The sequence below is a fragment of the Wolffia australiana genome, chromosome 10, assembly GCF_029677425.1.
Source record: "Wolffia australiana isolate 7733 chromosome 10, ASM2967742v1".
NCBI lineage: Eukaryota > Viridiplantae > Streptophyta > Magnoliopsida > Alismatales > Araceae > Wolffia > Wolffia australiana.
Window position 1 is genome coordinate 6,010,983 of NC_135844.1, and position 23,628 is coordinate 6,034,610.

At 37.5% G+C, this 23,628-nt stretch overlaps 2 protein-coding genes across 6 annotated transcripts; one reads left to right on the forward strand and one right to left on the reverse strand.

The window, feature by feature from the left end:
- The first annotated feature begins 273 nt into the window (after nucleotides 1-273).
- On the forward strand, nucleotides 274-2,943 carry LOC144708926 (wax ester synthase/diacylglycerol acyltransferase 7-like). 2 transcript variants are annotated; one of them, XM_078582375.1, is made up of 5 exons: nucleotides 274-620; nucleotides 942-1,499; nucleotides 2,141-2,353; nucleotides 2,422-2,522; nucleotides 2,599-2,943. In XM_078582375.1, exons 1-5 carry the CDS (start codon nucleotides 441-443, stop codon nucleotides 2,615-2,617), a joined length of 1,071 nt encoding a protein of 356 aa, XP_078438501.1. In that variant the 5' UTR covers nucleotides 274-440; the 3' UTR covers nucleotides 2,618-2,943. The 2 variants fall into 2 exon arrangements, with proteins under 2 accessions (XP_078438501.1, XP_078438502.1); XM_078582376.1 differs by lacking the exons at nucleotides 2,422-2,522; nucleotides 2,599-2,943 and adding an exon at nucleotides 1,723-1,951 and having other exon boundaries at nucleotides 2,141-2,278.
- A 13,426-nt stretch (nucleotides 2,944-16,369) lies between these two features.
- On the reverse strand, nucleotides 16,370-21,677 carry LOC144708678 (S-adenosyl-L-methionine-dependent methyltransferases superfamily protein). 4 transcript variants are annotated; one of them, XR_013582830.1, is made up of 9 exons: nucleotides 21,423-21,677; nucleotides 21,135-21,351; nucleotides 20,386-20,495; nucleotides 18,304-18,382; nucleotides 18,147-18,214; nucleotides 17,874-17,940; nucleotides 16,999-17,133; nucleotides 16,622-16,850; nucleotides 16,370-16,532 (listed from the first exon to the last, which is right to left on the reverse strand). XR_013582830.1 is itself a non-coding variant. In XM_078582096.1 (8 exons), the coding sequence occupies exons 1-7, from the start codon at nucleotides 21,654-21,656 to the stop codon at nucleotides 17,021-17,023; spliced, it is 888 nt and encodes a 295-aa protein (XP_078438222.1). In that variant the 5' UTR covers nucleotides 21,657-21,677; the 3' UTR covers nucleotides 16,370-16,532; nucleotides 16,999-17,020. The 4 variants fall into 4 exon arrangements, 3 of the variants coding, with proteins under 3 accessions (XP_078438222.1, XP_078438221.1, XP_078438220.1); XM_078582096.1 differs by lacking the exon at nucleotides 16,622-16,850; XM_078582095.1 differs by lacking the exon at nucleotides 16,370-16,532 and having other exon boundaries at nucleotides 16,534-16,850.
- Nucleotides 21,678-23,628: the final 1,951 nt, after the last annotated feature.

Consider the following 23,628-nt stretch of genomic DNA (forward strand, 5'->3'; position numbering starts at 1 on the left):
TCAAAAATTAATATGACACCGACGGATGTTAGTAATGTTGACTTTTCTAGAGTCGGTTGGAACATAAGTCCTTACATATGTACCTAGTTTGAAAATAATAAAAAAAAATTACGTTGTATCTTCTGTGTTGATGATGCGTTGCATATCGAAGTAAAAACTGAGAGTTGTTCCCAAGTCCCAACAGGCTGACCCATCCAAGTCAAAAGTTAATATCACCCCGACGTATAGTGGGGAAGTGTCGGCCAAGACTCTGCTTCAATGGTGATCACACACTCAGATCTGGAATTTAGAACAAGGAAACGGAGACGAAGGGATGCATTTCTTATGTATCGTATAGGAGATAAAAGGAGGCGACACCTAACGGATAGAGCAAGCGAGAGATACCACTCTTGGCTTGGAAGAGATACTCGTCCTCGAGAACCGTGCAAGGCGCAAAGGAGATGGATGCAGATGGAGCGTTATACGACGAGCCAGTTTCGCCATGCAGTCGATTTTATCTAGGGCGATACACCGACCTCTCCATTGATAGCTTCGTAACGTTTCAGAGACCCATCGACGTCGTCGTCGTGAGAGAAGCTCTCAAGTCCTCGGCCAAAATCTACCCTCGTCTGCGCTCACTGGTGAGCAAACACAAGTTACCTCATGACCGAATTCCTTTATTTGCGAAGATCTTCAAATCAATTAATAAGTAAGATAGAGAGGGGAAGAGGAAGAGGAAACAGGCGTCCTCGTCTGCGCTCAGTGGTGAGCAAATACAAGTTATCTCATGACCGAATTCCGTTGAACGGAAGGGTTTTGAAATGGATGAAGAAGAGAGAGATAGAGAGAGAGGAAAGAATCGTTAATCCGTTATTATCGGTGTTGGTTCTAGCCAGTATAGATAAGATCTTCATTATCTATTCACTGAAGGATTAATTAATCTGCACCGATTTAACGTGTAGGTGATAGAAGCGGGAAGAGGACACCGCTGGAAGGAGCTCGCCGAGATCGAGATTGACAATCTCCTCAAAATCTTGCCCGAGGAAGACGAAGAACACGCATATAACTGGGATGAAGATGAGAACAACAGGTATATCAACGAGTATTTAGCGTCGCTGCCATCGATGAACCCTTTGACGCGGAATTCGCCGCCGTGGGAGGTGCATGTACTACCGCGTCAGCGGCGTTCTCTGGTGCTGCGTTTCCATCACTCTTTGGGCGACTGTGTTTCTCTTTTGGCTCTTCTTCTCTTTAGCTGTGACGCTTCGCAAGAGCAAGCTTCTATCTCCAGCCATGGCCGGGAGGGGAAAGAAAGGCTGTCTTCTGCAGGCTCAAACGCAAAATACGCGGGAAATTCGACGCTTCCCTCTGTGCAACAACAATCAGAGATCGAAATCGAAAGAAATGAGCGTGTCATGTTCTCCACTAGAGAATTTGATAACGAGGTTTTAAGCAGGAAGGTGGCTTCTCTCGTGTTAAGCCTCGAGGACATGAAACTAGTGAAGAACAGCGTCAATGCGGTACGCTCCGTAGTAAATCCAAATTTGGCCCCCCCTCCCCTCCACAATCGCTTTACACGTTTGCTAAATTTCTCACCATATCTGCCAGGAGGGCAAATTCTTCGTTCAAAAAGGATTTAAATATTTCATGAAGTTTTATTCCATGAGTTTACGACGATTTTTTATACTCTTTTCCTGTGAACGGGTGCCAACGATGAATGAAATAACTTTGCGTGTTCTCCAGAAAATCAACGACGTGTTCGTCGGCATTATTTTGTACGGGATATCAAAGTATCTGGTTTCAAAGCCATGCAACGTTACGCAATCTCACCTCTGTCAAAAACACCGCAAGGGTTTTCCCTCTTTTACAAGATTAATTAAACTCACCGAGGATTTGTCGGGTACCAGCAGCTTCGCAGGGTGCTATTATTTCGGTATTTATCGCGGTTAATCTCAGAGAAGAAGGATCAGAGGTTTTGCTTCTATCTTGTATATTAATTTCATCTTTAATATGAGATCATTATTGGTTTACCAGCACCACAGAAATTAGGTTGCCAAGAGACGCTTTTTAACTATGAAAGCTGTGTGTCCTTTGCTTTGATTTCGGGAGTTTAGTACAGTGTGATTTCACAGAAGGCACAAAAATCCTTTCATATTGGCAGGATATACTTCGTGGTTTAGGGGAAGGAACAAGTGACAAATGGGGAAACAAAATGGCGCTTATTCTTATTTCCATCGCGGCTGACAAAGGTACAAACGTTCCACTGGACTATGTCAGGAAAGCAAAGGAATTGATTGATGAGAAGAAGAAATCTTCCGAAGCTCAACAATCATACGATAGCGTAGCCTCACTAATAAATCAGCATGGTCTAGAGGTAGACCAAAACTTTGTTGGTTTATGGAATGGAGACAATTTCGCTAACTTTTATTTAGCGGTTGACAGGCTCTGAGGTTACATTACCGTAATCTTCTGGACAATACAAGCGTTATAACTTCAAATGTCGTTGGACCTTTGTACCCTATTGAGCTCGCCGGAAATCAATGGTAATGTTGAATATTGGGGTTTTATTACGAAGAAACTTTTGACTCATAACGGCATTTATACTGTTGTGGAATGCAGGCACCCCTCGTGCACATGATATCGTACAACGGGAAAGCATTTTTACAGTTCCTTGTCGCCGATGAAATTATAGATGAGCCGGAGCTGCTCACTCAGTGTGTCACGGAGGCCCTGGCAGAGATGACCGCCAACGCTATAAATTCCTAAGAAGCTGCACTTCAAGAAATATGGGGAAAACGCCAAGATTTCACGTCCTCGCTTGAAACTGCGAAATAAGAAAACCTTCCTTCCAATAATCTGACGTCGTCATGCACTTGAATTGATTCCGAGGTGGTCGTGTTTCTCCATACTTCTCTTGTTCTACCAATATCTATATAATCCAATACGAGACATGCTTATTCACGGCGACATTTCCTCATTTAAATCAAGAAATATAGGTGAAATTCTATCTCTGAGATAACTAGAAAATAGTTTTAGTGGGAATGGGTTAGACCTTTATAAAATCATAAATCACTGAAGTGTAAAATTAAAAAAACTTCCGTACGATTTGGTGCATCTCACATATGTTATTATTGATAGATTATTCCTTACGCAGAAAAAAGTTTTCAGAATACCATCCGCCACTGTCTGACAAACTATAAGAATTTCATAGGAATTTATTATTTTTGGAGAAAAATGATTTCATCCTTTATTCGCCAGGATTAGTGTGTTTTCCATGAACTATAAACTGTAAATTACGATCCTACAGGGGGGGGGAGAATCATGATGATCAGCCATTAACTTCATCAGGAACGACTCTTATTATCACTGGCCGCTTCCTGAAAATTTTCACTTATCTGGATAACAAAGTACTCTAATTTTGACTAATCATCTAAATATAGTCATTCTAAATTCATTAATGCAATTCATTTTTTTTCTATTAGACTTCATTAATTATATGTAATGATATTGTGATCATAGGATATGAATATAATATTTTAATATTGAATCTCATAAACAACTATCTCATACCAGAGTAAGATTCATTGGATAATTTTACAGTAATTGCAGGTTTTTGGAGCTTGTAAAATAATTCACTCATTCAATATTACTTTAACCCCATACCGCAATTTGTGAAAACCATCAAACATAATTAATTATCTAGCCAATGGTCTTGCGATTCCATTAGACGGTTTCATGAATAATACAACACGTCATGTATATCAGATGTCTAAAAATATTATTAATCAAAATATTTTCAATCTTCCTTGTTTTCTTCCTTGTTTTCTTCACTAATATTTCTTCTTTCAAGCCAAAAAAAACTTTATACGTTTTTATCTATTTTTTTATGCATGCCCTGATCAATGTATATATTCATCAATACTATAAAATCAATAATAAAATGTCTCTGAATATCCAAGATTTTCTGCACATCACAGAGAATTAAATGCCCGTGCAACAAAGTAACAAAGACAAGGCCAGATTGAACCCCTATATGCATCAAGATAAATTCAAAGGACCCAAGATAATATTTAGAATTTAATTTTCAAGTTGAAAAAATAACTGATTTATATATGATTATAACAGAAAGTGTTATCTAGGTACTATTCCTTTTTCAAAGATTTCATCCAAATTTGATAATGAAGACTCTTTTGAGTAGTATGATTCATTTTCTACACTCAACAGACACTCTAGCAAGCCACTAACCTTTTATTAAGTTAATCCTTCTTCCTTGTTTGCTTAAAATATCCCTAAATATTTTAGGCGTGTAACTGACTAACAAATATTCCAATCTGAAACAAGGTTTTCAAAACCATCTTTTGCAATTCGAATGTCATCTCTTAAAAAATTACTTCGTATGAGACTTTTTATCCATTTTTTCCCTTATTAGCTATACACACATATAAATAAAGTCTCCATCTACATATACTTGTAATTTCTCGACTAAGGACAGCTATTTTTATTATAGAATTATTATTAGTGCTAAATACAAATGATGCTCATCTTGACGAGTTTTGAAGCCAAATATTATGCATTCTCTTTAGTAATACAAATTCTAGAAGATAAAGAATGGGTTTTAAATGTAATATAGGTGTGATTTATCATGTGTCAGTCATCTTCAAGTATCCATGCGATCAATGGAATGATAGTTCTCCCCTTTAAATTTTTAATTTCTCCTTGAAGTTATGGTTTATCTTCTCACCATCTAGTCTCATTAGAAGCAAATAGACTTGGAGAAGGAGACAATAAGGGGCATTCAAGCCTAGCTGGCATAGGCACCTGAAATAGGTGCACCCCTATTAATATTTATTTTATAAAATTTTATAAATTCCATATAACACAGGTATATCCACCAACCTCCATAGATCTGATGTCTGTGATCCTCTTGCTCAATTTATTGGTCTAATTAAAAGTTTAATGGCTCAATAACATTTATTGAGTAACCTTAAATATCCACTATATCATAATTAATATTACATTATTAGATCAATTGAACCCACTCAATAGGTTGAGTTTCCATCACCTGGTTCTGAAGTTACACCATTTGTTTAAAAGACATGGAGTAGTATACAAACACTGTTATGTAACATTTACCATAATTGGTTATGGTACGTACAATCCTTCATTCGCCCCAGACTCTAGAATGGATTAGCTATGTTTAAGCATCAAACCCTGGTTTTTGATTCTAGTTAGTACTAATGCGGAATATGGATCATTGGAGAATGTCTTCTACAATATCTCCACTACCCTAGCTAGGATTTTACTTCACTTTTTGCCTTGAGTCCATCTCCTCTTATACCAAATGTGGATGATCCCATCTTGATCACTCAATCACATTTGCATACTTAATGCCTTATAGAGAGATAAGAGTTGGTTGAATCCCATGATTTGGGTCTCATTAGTCATCGTGAAACTATACCCATCCATCCACAAGATGTCTTTGGCATCTCAAGCCTAAGGAACACTTATTAGACTGTGACATGAATCAATGTGATTGCGAATCAGGTTTAATATCATTTAGGGATTCATGCAGATCCACTAAAAGAATTCTTTTACTAAAAACGACCTTTTTTTCCATAGTGTCTCTACAGTAATGGCCATAAGATCACGCATAGATATCATATTAGGATCTGATAGTTCTATTGCTTCTGGATGGTATGATGTCCATTTCTAGCATGCACTGAATAGGAATATTTATAATATATGTTGAAAGACCTCTCACTTATTTGGTGTCCAAATAATTAACTAAATCCAATATGTGTATTCATTAAATCTTAGATCCATTTCATTATTGAACATTTCCTGACACCTACATATGAGGTGTTTAGCTACATTATATGTCACAAAAGTTACAGTGATTGAATAAAACCTTTCATGGAATCTATTCATTTGCAGATACCGTAAAGGTAAGTCCTCATTGTTTGACATGCTTTTAATCATTTTTGACATGTTGAACTATCAAACCATAGGAGATAATCATAGTTGAGACTCATATATGGGAAAATATGTCAGAACATTTATAATTTACACTACCTTGCAATGGACTTCATTGCATCATATTCTAGGGTCTGTTTCCTTTTGCACTGAAAACAATTTTTTCCATCACAATAAGAAAATCACCGTTGTGGACTTGTTAGTGTATCATAGCTATTAATGTTTTGAGCCTCATGGTTTTTGTATTGACAAAAATATAGTGTTGGGTACTACCAACCCGAGGGTAGTGCTTGTAGACCTATTCAAACGTGCCTTGGATGTCACCCAAGGGGATTTTATGTATAAAGGTTTTGTTTTTTGAAAGTGTTTGTAGGCATACATATCCCAATTACACATGGACCCCTCTCTCTCACGCCCACAACACAAAGTAAATAGATACAATAGTGAGATCTCAGCAGGTTGGTGGGGAGTCATCAGTTCTCAGAAGCTGCATTGGTCCCCTCAAAGTCCGCAATGGCAGGTATGCGTGAAGGCACCTATGTTTTGACTCTCATGGTAAGGCATTTATTGGTCATAGCCAAGTTATATATATTTATTTAAAATATGGCATTCATGTCTCAGGTGTAAGTGTCAATTATATAACTAGAAATAAATCTGAGCCCTACAGCTTAATTAAGTCAAATATTTCTCGAAATATCACCTACTATCGATATTGTCTCACACAAGTTGTTTATGGATAATCTATTACAATCAAATAACCAGGATAAGATTATGCTATTATATTTATATATCTCAATGTCCTTGTATATTCTAAAGAAAAGGAATGTGAAGAATATGTGTTGTCTCTGTATTAAATATTAACAGTAATTTGGTCCTCCTTGCGTGAATACGCGATCTTTATTATTAAATATAACAAATAAAAATAATTATAATGATACATATAAGTTAATTTTAATGAAAGGAAAGATGTAGACATGGCTTGAAGGTCGTTGAAGTACACTATTGTTCCACTTTGGGGGGTATCTTTACTTAAATTTTACCTTTTTATTTCTATGTGGACAGTTCTTCTTTAAGGGTGAAGATATAGATTCTCATTTCCTATATTAGCTTCCAAAAATAATGATGGTCACAAAATTTAACGTTAAAATGTATATAAATAATAATTTATGTTACCATGTTTAAGTTATAGAATGCTTATATAATGTCTTAAATATTCTGGGAACCATTTGAATTGCTCCATGGTCAATATCAAACCTGAAATCAGGTTCTAAAGGTTACCTAATATTATAAGTTATTTGTTTTATATCATGGATGTTGTAGATTTCATAATCAAATCTTAAGGCTATATTTTCTATTCTAACCCCAAGTGTATCCATAAAAAAATAATGTTTAACACATTTTTAGATTTAATACACTTTCTTCTTGGAGTTTTAAATGCTAGATGTAAGACTGTTCTATCATACATTGAATAAAGGGGGAATATATTAGATGAGAATTTGGTCTTCTATCTCATAAGTTGGCCTAGGTGCTTCATAATGATAAAAAGATTAACCTCCTTGTTTCAGATGAGAACTTTAGTGGTCTTTATCTTTGCATGTTGTGTTAAAATAATATTTTTTTTATGAATGAGATTCTCTATAAAGTATAGATTGATACTTATCATCTGAAAATATTACACATAATACCTGGTCATATAAAATTTTGAGTTTCTTTATAAGTGATGAAGTTTCCTTTAGGGTGTAAATTCCTTGATATTTGACTGAATAAATAATAAGCTATTTAATTTTACTCATAAACTAATTTGACTAGTTAGTGATGAGCAAATTTTGTCTCCACAGGGAATGGATATTAGGGTTTCAAAGCTCTTTAAATTATGATTCAATAGGGAAGAGATGATATACATATAAAATAGGATATTAAGATGTGATGAATACAAGGTGGTGAGAGGGTGATAACAATTGTTTAATAAGGATGATATAAACCATAATATGAGGAATATGTAAGAGGATGTGGATAGACCAAATGGAAATAAGGGAGTGAGATTGATGAAGACGTGAAGTGATGATGGATGTAGAAGATGAGTAAGAAGATAGGATGATGAAGTGGGTGAATATATGTGAGTTGATGTAGATGGATGATAATGAAATAGAATGGTGGAAGAATAAATGATAATTATATTAGTGGATGTGATGGAAGAATGGATGGGTGGTTGTGAGATGGAGAAAATGATGATGGACTAGATTTAGGATTTTTATATGAGACGAAAGTGACAAGATAAACATCGGGATGGCTGTGGTAGGGTGAGAAGATAGAATACAGTGATGAGGAATAGGTGATGACAATAAGAATATAAATATAACTAAAGGGATGTGAAGTACAGAAACCAATGTAAGACAAGAGACTAACTTTAGATATCCATGTTCTGTCACGATAAAGGTGTTTTCCTAATTCAGATCAGTCTCTCCACTTCTCTATTGATCTTCCCCAAGCACTCAATACCCTAGGAACATCTTTATGAACCTTAAAAACTTCAATTTATTTCAATCTGCCTCTCTAGGAGAAAGTAAGATTAAACATAATTTTTACAAAAATCTGAGGCTCTATTTATAGATCGAATCGTGTAATGGAAATAGGAAAAAGAGACCTATGCTAATAATTTCAGTAGAAAACTCCCTAATGTATCATCAGATATTGCAATTTGTATTTAGATCATTCTCAGCCATCCCATTTTCTCTCACATCCAATTTTCTCTTTCCTCCAATTTAGGAAGACTGGAAAACGTCAAAGAGCCATTAAATAAGTCAAAAATATGTATTAATTCATAAAAATCTTAGAAATTTATATGTTGAATCAAATAAATGATATCACTTCAAATATAATGCCAAAAAATTCTGGAAAAATTATATTGAGTCAAAATTTTATTTTATTTAATAATATGATGTCACTAAAACCATTAAAAATACTTAAAATTCAGAATATCATTCAAAAAACAAATTAATCCTTTTAGGCATGATAACACGCATATATAATCAATTTAATGCACATGAAAATGTAGATATGGTCATATCAATCGACTAAAAATGTTTGGTTTCAATAGGACATTCTAGTTGCATCTTGAATAACATCACAAATCCTATGACATAAATTTTCGTCCTATAGTTTAAATAAGGAAATTTATATTCTAAATTGTGGCTAATATTCATTATTATTAGGCCACCTAAGTGAGCTATCATAAAACGATTTAAGAAATCTGCCAAAGAAATAAATGATAAATTTCCTGATTAAGAAACATGAAACTCAATAATTATATCTAGGTGTAGCATTTTCTAACTTTAAAAACTATTATCTATTAAAATGAAGCATGGCCTTCTAATTTTGGGGTTACAGTGCACTCGGCTTAATTCATAAATCTCCGGTGTATAATTTATTTTTATTATGAATATATTTCACAGTTTTCGGGTCGCTGATAAATGGTTTCAAAGAAATTAGGGGTTCGAGATATGAAGGTATAATGAGTAACGTAGATCCTGAGAAAACCAAATCAAACAAATATATATTTAAGAAGAGTTATGCAACTATATTTTGCTTCACCAGTATATAAACTTAACAACTAATGTCATCAAACTATAAATTTTAAAGTAACATGGGTTCACCAAGTATGTGAACATTGACCCAATCAAAAAGAGTGCTGAATTTTATGTTAGTTTCACCGTTTACCTGAACTTTTTTCCTCTTGCTCAAATATATGTCCTGCATGCCAAAAAGGGTTCTCTCCATATTAATTTCATTAAAAATAAAAGTTACATATATCTATGTATTTGATAGAGCAAAAATAGCTAATGTCGTTGTTATCAATTCACTTCTATCATACAATATTTATGAAAATTTAATCTCACTCAAAGATGTAAGGCAGAGAGTAATTCGTTTCCTCATGGATTGGATCCTAGAACTAGAAATACTTAATGAGCTAGAAGACGGATAAGAGTTACCCGGCTAACAGTATCAATAAGCAATTTTGAAATTATTGTTATTTGAATTCCAGTTAGGGAAATGTGGGAGATCTCTCTGAAGATGGTTAACTGGAATATAAGAAGGGATTAAGGGTTTGAAGATAAGCAAGAAATGAATAAAATGGCAACTAAAGAAGTTGAATAACATCACTAGGTGTTTCTAAAAATGACTAGTAAAATGAGTGAGCTTATATATGTTTTTATAAACAGGCTTTTATTAATTGATTTAATTCAAAGCTGGAAATTTGTATAATAAGAATATATGTAGATTAGAGAATTAAGCTATTTTTATCAAGTTTTTAGAAGTCGATCTATAGTATAATATTCTGAATAATCTTTTGAAAAAGACTATGAGTACAAAGTGTTAGATGAAATGCTCAAGTAAAGGAGAGTAATTATGTTGTGTTTTTTATGCAGGACACAAATGTGTTTTGTGTTTTTAGAACCTGGAATTCAACAAAATAATATGTGTAATCTTTCATCACTGCGAGGTATTTTTTAAATATTTTTAATTAGATTAAGAATATTCTAAAAAAATTATTGAAATTTGTTTGTAAGTCGGCGCTCACCAACTGTTTGACAAATTGCGTAGAAGACAAAAAAATCATAGAAGAAGAAAACTTTGTGCCCTGGTGGTATCAGAATATATCCTAAGTTTGTTTAGAAATTAAGTAAACGTCCTAGTATCAATTCTGGATAGATGTTGGCTTACCAGAATTCCCTGCCGTTTGGGGGTGGCCGACGACTTCAGACCCCTTTCCTGGCCAAGTCCTCCTCTAGGTAAATCCTCTGCTCCTTGTCTTGATTCGCCGCCTCTTTTCTTCTTTCTTCAGATCAAAGAGCTGTCATCACTGGAACCAAGAGTTTCCAAGAGGAAGTGAAATGATTTTAAGGAGCTTTACTCTCCAATTTGTTCTCAGATTCAGTTTTACAACGGAGAATTGGATCCTTTCATGGTAGCAAATTCTGGTTTTTATAGGTACAAACTCATACCAGAACCTACTTTGTCAATATGGGACTATTCTTTTCTAATTTCCAGCAGTGATTGACGGAGATCCGCCTTCTCATTGCCGGAATTCAGTCGCCGGTGACGGGAACAATGGCGAGAGGTCGAGGAGGATGATTTTCCTCCTCGACCGTAAGATCATGTCTTGGAGGGTTCAACAGCTATGATTAAATTTTAGACATGGGCCCTCTTGACTCTTGGTGGTCCACGCAAAGTCAGCCTCGTCCACGTCAACGCTTTACTCCACATGGTCGCTTTTCATTGGTCAATGTTAACTGTCGCGACTGATTTGGCTCTTGTAAAAGAGAGAGAGATATGTATTATAGAACTTAAATTGAATCTGACCATTTGATCTTCTTAGAGAATATCAACAGTCAGGATTAAATCGTTGGCTTTAAGAAAAGCCTATTCCAACTCAGGCTTCGGGCTGGGTCAATGCAAAGCCCGTAAGTATCGTGGCGGCCCACAAGCCTGGGGTAAGAACTTGTTATTTCTTCCCTGGCCTGGCCTGACCCTTTCTGAAAACTCTACTTTGTTAATCCCATATCAAAAGAATTAAAACCCCTTGGTAGTATACAAATGTAGAAGCCATATTACCTTTGAATTTAAAAGAAAGAAAGCGCAGAATCTCCCACGCCTGTGCGTACAGGAAGCGATGTTGCGTACCTTCGTGCTGTGGTTGTGGCTGCAGCTGTGGCCCTTGGTCGCTCCTTCGGGCCACAACATTTTTTTCTTTATTAATTTTTAATTAATCCATAATTTACTTATCATATAATATTCAAGTGTCATAATCATGCTACATTCATAAGAAAGAAGAAATTTTACATATTGTATGAATTGATGCACAGAATGGACTTTGTTCATTACATATCCAGAAATCAGTATGCTACTTCCATCTTATAGATAACATTTAACCTTCAAAGTGATAAACTACGTGCATGAATTTGAATATGTCACCTGCATTCTAAAAAAGGCTTTGCTCCATATTAATTTTATTTCAATAAATTCACATATATTCATAAAATAAATTTATTCGTTAAAATAAATTAACTAAAATTTTTAACTGGTGTTAGTCCCCTAAATTAATAACATCACACAAATTGGGCATATTAATATATGTTGAAACATAAGAATTTTAATTACTTATTACTTTATTTATTCTAGGAGTGAGAGATTGTTAATATTTTATATTTTATTAGTTAGTTCATTAATTTACATACTTGAAAATAGGCCTCTCCTTTGATTGGGCTCAAGCTCCTTTTTGGATCTGGATTGGGCCTGCTCCATTGTGGGATTCATTGTGCTTTAGGTCCCTTTCCTCCACCATTGATATATCATTAATATTCTTACCTAAGTCCTCTCATAAATGAAGCTCCAAGGAAATCATGAGAAAAAATAAACCACTTTATTCAAGGGAATCAAGTGAGGTTAGTTCATAAATCGTTAAACCCCATTAGTTAGGATCAATTACAAAACTGAGTGGTAATTTCATTTTCAGCATAAATAAGTGATAATTTTTGTACATATTCTTGATATAAAGAGTAATAAAATTCATAAAAATGGATATTTATCAATACATATTTGTTTTCATCAATTTCACAAGTCTGTAATTTTATTATCTTAGCTGTGATCTAAAATCATGATTTTCAGTTCAAGCATCTCTCAGTATATCTAGGTATTTACTCTGAAATAAAAAAATTGGCTGAAAATTCATCTGATCTGCCATCTTAATTTTGGATCTACTCTCTAAAGTGATGTCGTCTACTAAATTGAACATTTTTAAGATCTAACCCCCAATTACACACCAAAAAAGTAGGTCATAATCTGCAAATAAAAATATAATATGTGCCTTCAACAATGAATTTCAATTTCGAAGTATACAAACTCCGCATTTTTTATTTGTAAATATATTTCCATAAGTATTTGAATATTTCACAGTTTATGCAGTTCACAGTTCACAGTTTGGTTGAAAATCCTTGGGGTGAATCAATAATGACATGGAACTTAGTTCACTCATAGATAGTCAAAGTCTGACTGATAAAAAATTTTGGTCAATTATTGGATATCGGTAGTGAACTGTTGAGTAAGTAAAAGGGAGATGACTAAAAGGATAACAAAAACAAATGTTTGTGACTTTACTTTCAGTGACATGGAACTGATTCTTACAAGGCCCGATCAAGGGAAGGAAGTGAACGTGTCAAGGACTTGACAACTACAGAGATACTGGTCACACCAAATGGGAGTATTGGTACATGGTGGATGGCTTATGAAGTAGACTACGAAACGTCCAACAGCACGGAGGATCCTAAGGATGGGAATGTGTGAGAGGAGCATCCAAGTGACAGGATTATAGTCTGTAAAATCTAGGATTAAAGCAGCTTGCAAGAAATTATATGGAGTAGCTGATAAACAAGAAACTATGGTTTAAATGTCATTTTAAGGTTCGGATTTATGCAACAAAATTTATTATAATTTCCTCACTATGTAGAGAGTGAATAAGGGTTGAGTACATATCGAGCATGCAATGAAAAATAAAATTTCAGTTAACATATTTGAAAAAAAATTCGAACGGCTTATTGGATTATATTTTGCATTTCTTATTTTATACAAAATAATTAAAATCAAAAAAAATAAAACCCCAAGAAATAACTTTGGAATATAATATTTATCATATTATTTTGGGATTTTGTGCTTTTTTAGGTCAAGAATAGAATTATAAAACCTAAAATTTACTTAAACTGGCACCTGAGGCAGGCAGTTGTCAGCTTCCATACAAAACAAGTGGCCATTGGGTGCAGCAGTGGGTGGTGACCGGTGGAATTGTGTTTGGTTAGGTTGCACAAAAACACCATAACTTTTGCTACATAAGGATTCTTTTGGCATAGTTTGATGCATTGGAAAGCTCTATATCTAGGTTATATTCCTAGATCTATGAATATAGGAGAAACAGTTGAAGACTATATTTGAACACATAAACCTTCTTGTTACACAGGTTAGGGTCCAAGATGATGTTTTCTCTTCTTCTCCTCCAAATCAACTGATTTGGATTTCTGCTCTCTTAATATGAAAACTTTAAGAAAGAGTGGAACCATGAAATCTGATGCATTAAGTCAGCCAACAATGTATTGGGACAGAATTCAAGGATGGAGAACAAACAGGGGGGAAGACAATTTTAAATAGAAGAGGCCAAATGTTCTCATCCCTTGGATCTAATTCCAGGGATTCATTAGGTCGTTATATTTTGAAATAAAGCTGATTAAAAACTACAACATAGATTATGATCCAATAAAAAAGTTATAATATAGCATTTGTATTTTACTTCATTTTTTTAGGTACTAGTATTAACTAGTATAGGATCCCCACATTTTTTTTTTTTTAGAATAACAAAATATTTTTCTTCTTTAGGAGGGTCCTCAAGTAAACAAGCTTAGTTTTTAATTGACCCGGTAAGGACCAATTGCCCCCAGTTCCCCCCCCCCCCCCACACCTCCAGCTGCTGCTGCCACCACTAGCCTCCAGCCACACCACTGCCTCTGCATGAGATGGCAATGACTCTTTCGATCTCTCATCCTCTCATTCTCACTCTCACTCTATCTCCCATCCCTCTCATTCTGACACACTCTCAATCTTTCAATCTCTTATTCTCTGAATCTCTATTTCTCTCAATCTCTCATTCTCTCACCCTCTTTCTCTATTAATCTTCCAATGTCTCATTCTCTTGCTTTTTATCTCTCTCAATCACTCAATTCTTCGTTCTCTCGCTCTCTATCTCGCTCTATATCTCTCTCTATATCTCTCTCTATATCTCTCTCTCAATCTCTCACTCACTATTTACCTTTCTCTCTCAATCTCTTGTTCTCTCATTCTCTCAATCTCTCGTTCTCTCACAATCTCACTCAGTCTCTGAATCTCCCATTCTCTCATTCTATCTCTCTATGTATCTCTCTCTCAATCTCTTGAACACTTACTCTCACCTTCCATCTATCTCACTCTCTATCTCTCAATCTATTAATCTCTCACTCTGTCTCTCTCAATCTCGCAATATCTTGTTCTCTCACTCTCTCAATATCTCATTCTCTCACTCCTCTCTTGCTCAATTTATGAATCTCTCAATCACTCTCTCTATTTATCTCTCTCTAAATCTCTTGTTCACTCACTCTCACTTTCTATCTCAATCTTTCACTGTCTATCTCTCAATCTCTTTACCTCTCACTTTCTATCTCTCTCAATCTTGCAATCTCTTGTTCTCTCACTCTTTATCTCTCTCAGTCTCCCCATCTCTCCTTCTCTTGCTCTCTCATTCTCTCGTTGTCTCACACTCTATTGCTCTTAATCTCTCATTCTCTTGCTTTTTATCTCTCTCAATTTCTCAATTTCTTAATATATCGTTCTCTCACTTTCTATCTCTCTCTCAATCTCTCATTTTCTCACTCTTTCCCTCTCAATCTCTTAAGCTTTCGTTCTCTCACTCTCTCAATCTCTTGTTCTCTCACTCCCTCACTTTTTAACTCTCTCACTCTCCCATATCTCCTTCTCACTCACACAATATCTCATTTGTTATCACTCTCTCATTCCTTCTCAATCTTTCCCTCTCTCATTCTTTCCCTGTCTCATTACTTCTCCCTTTCTCCCTCTCGCATTCTCACATTCTCTCCCTGTAATTTATTTACACTCCATCCTCTCACATTCTCTCACTCTTCTTAATTTCTTTCTCACCCTCAAGATCTCTGACTTCTTCCCACTTCTCTCAATATGAACCTCTATCACTCGCTCCTCTCCCTTTCTCACTATCTCACCCTCTCATTCACTATCACACCCTCACTCTCCCACTCTCCCTTCATTCTCATTCTCTCACTCTCTCAATCATCCACGCTCTCATTCTATCATTCCGTCTCACTCTCTACCTCACTCTTTTTCACTCTCTCCCTCTCCAACTCTCTCATTCTCTACCTCTCCCTTTTTCACTCTCTCCTTCTCCAACTCTATCATTCATTCACACCCTCCCCCCCCCCCTCACATTATCTCACTATTCTCACTTACTTTCTCACTCTCCCTAATTTTGACTTATAATATTCCCTACTATTCACTTAGAAAATTGATGTTTGACTTTCTATTGTTGACTTTGTCATTGACTAGTCAACCTGACCGGACCGAGACCTGCCTGAACTTCACATCTAGGTTTAGCTTTTTGCTAAACTGGACCTAGATCGGACTCTGTGCTTCCCTAAATATGTGGGGCAATTCCTTTAGAAGGGAAAACCTCTATAAAAAGAAGTCTCCCTCTCTCACTAGGTGCCTTTGCCACAAATGCCCCACCGGATCATTCAGCCGGCTTGTCCCACAATTGGTTTCTTCTTCTCTCCTTGGTGATTTTCTTCAACCATGATCATCACTCACAATCAAAGTTCTTAACAAAATGACCAATAACAATCTCAGATCCAGGACAGATGGATAATGGATAACGCGATATCATTTGTCCAACCTTGGGATATGTGTAACCCTACTCCAAAGTACTATAACGAAACCTCCCTTGTGGTCGTCATAAGTTTATCTCTGATGTACACCTAATCAAAATCGAATATCTTAGTATATAAACTATACAAAAATTTAAAACCTATGCCATGGATCATGGTCCATTGCATCAGATACTTACCGATAAGACCCTGATTGGGATCCTATCGAAATGTAGTCTTAAGCTTGAGAAGTGGGAAACTATCCTTGATTTAGGACTGTGCACGAGGGAGAGACCAAGGGAGTAGAGACGCCGATGAGAAGATATCACCGGGACGAGAAGACTGTGAAGGACACTAAGAGAAGGGCACGAAGAGATGCAGGATGAGAACCAGAAAACGAGACACGATTCACTCTTCTTGGCTGCCCTCCTAAATAAGAAGCAAATGACAAAAATACCCATAAGATACAATGGGGACCATTTCACTTACTCCCATATGATTTAAACTATTGAGTACCACAGAATAGGACCCCCATTATAGGTGAAATATCATCATATTTTGTGGGGGAGAAAAGTACCATTTTTTCCACAGACGAGGCGTTATAGAGGCATCTTGGATGGAATCCCAGGTTGGCGAGGATACTTGGCCAAAGTTGGCCGTTCTTTGTAACAGATCACAGCAGTTCGGCAACCGTGGGGTCCATAAGAATCCACTAAGGCATACAAAAGAAAACAATAAAGGGATCCTGGTCAGACTGGCAATTCTCAAAAGTTAGGGAACTAAATGTACTAACATATATGAAATATACATAGAAAGAGAGGCCACAAGAGCATAGTTTTGAGAAAAATAAACTGTGAGTTTCTTAAGAAGACTTTTAAGAGAAATAAATTTTGTTTGAAACTTTTAGACGACTTTTTGAAGACGTTTAAGGTATACATTAAAGACTTTTGAGAGGACTTTTAAGAGAAAATAACCAGGACAGAAGGCAAATTCCACTGAACTATTTATAGAAGGCACATACGTTCTGGACATTTTGACAATTCTAGAAAAATCCAGGAATTAAATATGAAAAAACACCTTTAAGAGATGTGAACATGGAAACAATAAAAAAGTATGCATTGAAGAGGTGCAAGGCCAATATGGAAATATAAATATATTTATATACATAAAGAAAGAGAGAGAGATCATAAAAGAAGGCCATTAAATTTATTGAAAAGAGCAGACAAATTATTGGTTGCAAATAAATTTTAGGGAGCCATATATGCTAGGAAGAGGCGTTTTATTTAGTCAAAGGTTGGGGAAAAAAAATATTTTTTCAGTTAAATATTGGAATAAATGGGAAAAATGCAACTTCAATTTGAGAGCATATAATTAGATATAGAGGTCATGAGAGCAACGTTAACAGGTAAGTAGACTACAAGATTAGGAGAAGGCTGATGTAAACAATCATACCTAAGCACAGCTCTTTAATAGATCCTCCAAGCAATTTAACCGCTTTCTGGGCACTTTCTACTTCTTCCTGCAGGAAATTTCTCCACTTATAACAATATACAGATTTAGGTTGTTTTCTAAAACACATATTCTCACTCCATTCATTAACAGATACATAAGAGAATTGTTTCTGATTTCTCTGTTTGAAGCAAGGGTATTTTGTGATTTCCCTTATTTGTCGGGTTTGTACCCCTTTATTAGGGTATAAAATAGAAGAAATTAAAATGAAATCACCTGAGGATCTGGGCCCTTGGCCGCCAAGAATAAGCCCCCGACACGAACCAAAGGGAGACAATACTCCGCTAGATCCATAAAAATAAGCAATTTGATTTAATAGTTCAGATTCTACGATTATCATGGTTTAAAAGAAAAATAGGAAAAAAATTCTTACCAAGGGTTCTCATCTCAGCAACAGCTCTGGCAACTGCCACATCAAATGTTTCTCTGAATTCAGGATTCTGACCAGCAATCTGTCCTATAAAAATGGGTTCTACAGATGGATTAGTTCTGCAAAATAATATTTTCTATTGCCTTTGGACAATGCAGAGGTATAAAAATAGCACGTAGACATCACCATGATGTCCTCGACCCTCATTGATTTTGAAGAGGTTATCTTTAACGACGATCAGGTATCAACTTGTAAAATTCTACTTAAAAATTGTCGACCCATCAACATCAACGCAATCTTCTACACCATCTGACCTAGTTGACGATGACTATGACATTGACGGGAAAGCAAGGACGGTTGATAGTGATGACGACTTTCACACATGTTGACACTGACAACATCATAGGCAAACAATGTTTTTCAAAAAAAAACATCATAGGCAAACAAATGTCAAGATCAACATCACATGTCAACATCGTCAGGACGTGTGGAAACCTAGCTGAGTGTTGAAGGGAGGACAAAAACAAGGAGAACGGCTAACCAACACTGGACCTCAACCTCGATTCGACATTCTTTGCTTCACTACAAAGGGGAGTAGGGTGCTACCGTTCAGATAACGCATCCAAAACTGGACGTCGGAAATGACATCGGAAGTTGTTTCGTCTCGCATTCGTTCATTATCCAAAAGTTCGTGTTCGATATCCATTATCTGTTATCGGATAACGATAACGGATAACGGAATTGTTTCATATGTTACCCGGTATCGTATCCGTTATCCGGGAGTGTTTCTCGATTTTGGAGATTCATCTGTTTTGATATCCGATATCGTGAACGGATATCGGATATCTAATATTACTTTTATAGAATACTAGTATTCCCATATCCAATAAGTATGTCGCTCTATCGAGAGAGAGAGAGATTGGGAGAACGAGCGACAGTTAGAGACAGACACACGAGCGGGAGAGAGAGAGGGCGAGAGAGAGAGAGAGACTGGGGAGTAGAGAGAGAGATTGGGGGAGTATAGCAAGAGAGAAAGAGAGATGAGGAAAGTGTAGGGAGAGAGAGACTGGGGGAGTAGAGCCAGAGAGAGGCAAAGAGAGCGGGAGAGAGAGAGATTGGAGGAGTAGAGCCAGAAAGAGACAAAGGGAGCGGGAGAGAGGGAGAGAGAGAGAGAGACTGGGGGAGTAGAGCCAGAGAGAGGCAAAGAGAGCGGAAGGGGCAGAGAGAGAGAGAGCTGGAGGGAGAGAAAGAGAGAGAGCAGGAGAGCAGCAGAGAGAGGGAGGGAGAGCCAGAAGGAGAGAGTCGGAGAGAGGGAGGAATAGATAGCGAACTAGAGAGGAGAGAGCTTGAGAATGGGCGAGAGGGAGGGAGAGGCGGGAGAATGAGAGAGAGAGAGAGGGCGAGTGGGGCGAACGAGAGAGGAGGGAGAGCGGAGTGAACGAGAGAGAGGGAGGGAGAGTGAGAGTGGGACCAGGAGAACGAGAGAGAGATCGATGGAGAGAGAGCGATAGTGAGAGAGGAAAGAGATCGATAGCGGGAGAGAGAATGCGAGAGAAAGAGAGAGAGAGTGGAAGAAAGGGAGAGTACGAGGTGATTTAGAGAGCTGGAAGAAGAGCGAGAGACAGACAGAGAGGAGAGATACCGAGAGAGAAAGAAAGAGGGAGAGAGAGGTATGGTCTTAATGTTATCGGTTGTCGAAACTTTATGATTTCGTAATCGATAGCGTTATCTAACTGAACGATATCGGTATCCGAAATCGTTATCTGCTTAACGATATCCGTTATCGTTGTCCGTTTTCTACCACGAACCATTATCCATTATCGATATCCGTAATCGTTATCGGACACGTTTCAGATTTTCTAGATATCGGATATCGGATACGGATATCATTAGTAACACCCTAAAGGGGAGGACTCTGTCTATTAAAAAGGATGCATTGAAGAAGGAATAACCAATATACCCTCAAAAGGTAAAGTGATGTAACAGACCCCAAGATGGGTTGGGGATTGTATCAGTAACCAGTTTAAGCAGCACATTGGAGCACCTCTGCAGGTATTTTTGTAATAAAACAGGTGAAAAAGATACCTCTGCTCTCTCACGTAAAACCCGCACATTTGACAATCCAGTGACATCAATCGCATGCTCAAGAAATGAGCACCGTTTGAGCATCGACTCAACCAGCGTAATATGCCAACCTGAAATGGTAAAAGACTTGAGGGAAATGCAGGAAATCTTGTTGAAGTGAAAATTTTGACACCATGAGACCGAAAAACAAGGAAATTTACAAGCATAGAACATAGAAAGTATAAAAAAAAACGAAAAACTTCCAAAGGATGGAATTTTAAAGATTTTTATTCCATCCTAAAATGACACGAGTTTTATCTTCCAAGATTACACAGAACCCTCAAGATTTTGGTGGAGGGTCCCAAGAAAAACTCACTGAGATTTCATCAGCACACTGGCATTGGCTTCAAATAAAAGGCATTGATGTGATAAATGATCCACTTTTGAACATTTTCTCGATTCGTTTTCAATGAGATTCAAATATTTCGCATTCACTGAGTTAGTAACTAATATACACGCCACAGCAAAAAAGACCAACCAACAAATGTAGCACATTGATCATATTAGTGCGCTGATCAGGTTATAATAATGCACAGTTAAAGTTGCATACGGCCAAATTTTACTCCCTCGCACCGTTTCTTAATTCTTTAGGAACGCAAAAGAAAGTTTTAATCGCCAAGCACTAAATTTCAGACATCTCACGAGCAGTTAATAAGTTCTTGGAGCTAACAAAAGAGTTTAACAAACGCAAATATTGAAAGAAAGCTTACTCGGGCAAGCAATGGCAAGAATAAGCCCTGGAAGACCAGCCCCGCTGCCGATATCGACAATTCTCAGCCGTTCAGATTCAATTTCCACGCAGTCGCGGCCCTCTTCACGGCATCGAGATAAGTAATGCCTACGCAATGGCGCTAATATAGCGAGAGAATCCTCCACATGTCGCTCCATGACGGCTTCCTCGTCAGTAACCGCAGTCAGATTCATCCGCTGCGACAGTATCAAATCATCAATCAATCATCCGATCCGAAAATCGCAACTTTCGAATCGCCGACCCTAACCTGGTTCCAATCAAGGAGAGAACGCACGTACAGTTCGATCTGCTCTCGCTGAGAGTTCGACAAGCCCTGGATCGAAACATAGGCCGAAGAAATCGATCTTGAAGTTGAAATTCTAGCTTTGATCGACAGAGCGAAGAGATTCAGCTGCATTGAGTAGCTCCGAGGTCGGATTCGAGACAATTCCAGGAATTTGGAAGCAGGAAGGACCTTCGAGCTCCCCCATAGCGAGCGCATCGTGGATGAACAAAGAACTGGATTGGGCTACCCTTAAACCTATTTACACTAGTATTGGATGACGGATGACTGATTTTTCCGTCATCCGCCAAAGTAGAGAGAGAGAGAGATGAAGAGATGGAGAGGGTGAGCAGTAGATTTAGATTGGAGAGAGGGAGAGAGAGCGAGAGGGCAAGATAGAGAGAGAGAGAGAGAGAGAGAGAGGTGGTCACGTGATCAGAGGGATACTTGAGCAGTAGAGAGAGTGTGAAGAGATGAAGAGATGTAGAGATTGTTGAGAATTCCCTCAAAGCTTGAAGATCGTTGTATTTCCCTCAAAGCTTGAAGTGTAACATTGGTTGAGTATTTATAATAAGATAGTTAGTTAAAAATATAAATATTTCCATTCGTTTGTATATCCGTTGTAACGGTTTACAACGGATATAAATAGTTTAAAAATAAGGTTTAATCTGATCCGCTATAACAGGGCGGGTGCACCGATCGCTACCGTCGATCGGTGCGGTGGACCCCTTTCTATAACGGATATATCTATAATTTAATCCTAACCGTTATAACTATATGGTGTTGAATCCTAGCCATCTATGTTGAATCCTATTCTATATTTGAACCTATATTTAATCCTAACGACTAATCTCTGACGAGTATATAATATATGTTGATTTTACTACCTAACCTTGTTTAAGTCCTGACGAGAGAGATCGCCGAGTTTGCTTCGCTGACTCCTTCCTTAACAGAGATCACCTAATGAAAGTAGAGAGAGAGAGATGAAGAGATGGAGAGGATGAGTAGTAGATTTAGATAGGGGGAGAGAGGGAGAGATAGTGAGAGGGCAAGATAGAGAGAGTGAGGGGGAAAGATAGAGAGAGAGAGAGAGAGAGGTGGTCATGTGATCAGAGGGATACTTGAGCAGTAGAGAGAGTGTGTGAAGAGATGAAGAGATCATGTGATCAAAGTAGAGAGAGAGAGAGAGAGATGAAGAGATCACGTGATCAAAGTAGACAGAGAGAGATGAAGAGATAAAGAGGGTAAGAGAGAGAGAGGGATTGAGAGAGAGAGGTGGTCACGTGATCAGAGGAATACTTGAGCAGCACGGTGGGGGGTGTTTGAAGGGGAAGAGAGCGAGAGGGAATCAGAGATATGGTCGGGGTCGAGGAGGGAGAGAATGAGAGGAAAAGAGAGATATCACTACATGATCAGGTCGATGCCTGAGGCGGCGCGACTGGCGGGGCGGCTTGAGACGGAAAAAGAGCGAGACGGAAAGAGAGAGAGAGAGAGAGAGAGAGAGAGAGAGAGAGAGATGACCCGATGGATGCCTGAGGCAACGTCACGGGGCGTGTTGAGGGGGCAGAGAGTGAGAGAGAAAGACAGATAGACAGAGAGATAGATAGAGAGAGAGAGAGAGAGAGAGAGAGAGAGAGGTGGTCACATGATCAAGTGGATGCCTGAGGTAGCGCCATGAGGCGGGTTGAGGGGGGGGGGAGGGAGAGGGGAAGAGAGAGAGTGAGAGGGAAAAAGGAGGAGGCTGCTTGATATTGAACTATAAGTATATATAGGGTTGGACATTTAGGACCCACGATTGGTTTGACCAGACCAAAGGTCCAAGAGAAAGTTGGACCTTCGTAGATGCCCATTGACCAGACTGAAGGTCCAAAAGATACTTACATTACTATAAACATAAATTGTCTACTTTGACTTTGACATTGACTAGTCAACCTGATCCGACTGGGACCAGTCCGGACCAGAATGGGGCCGAACAATTACAACCCCGAATCAAACCAAAGTGGGTAAGATTTAGGTATTTGCTAAAAACCCAGATTGGATTGGGATGGGACTAAAGTTTAGGTAAGGTTTAGGTCTTTGTTAAAAACTCAGACTGGACCAGGACCGGACCTAAGTTTAGGTCTTAGCTGAAAATCTGAACCAGACCGAGACCATCAAACCCTAAGTATATTTAGTCCCATATCTAGTGAGA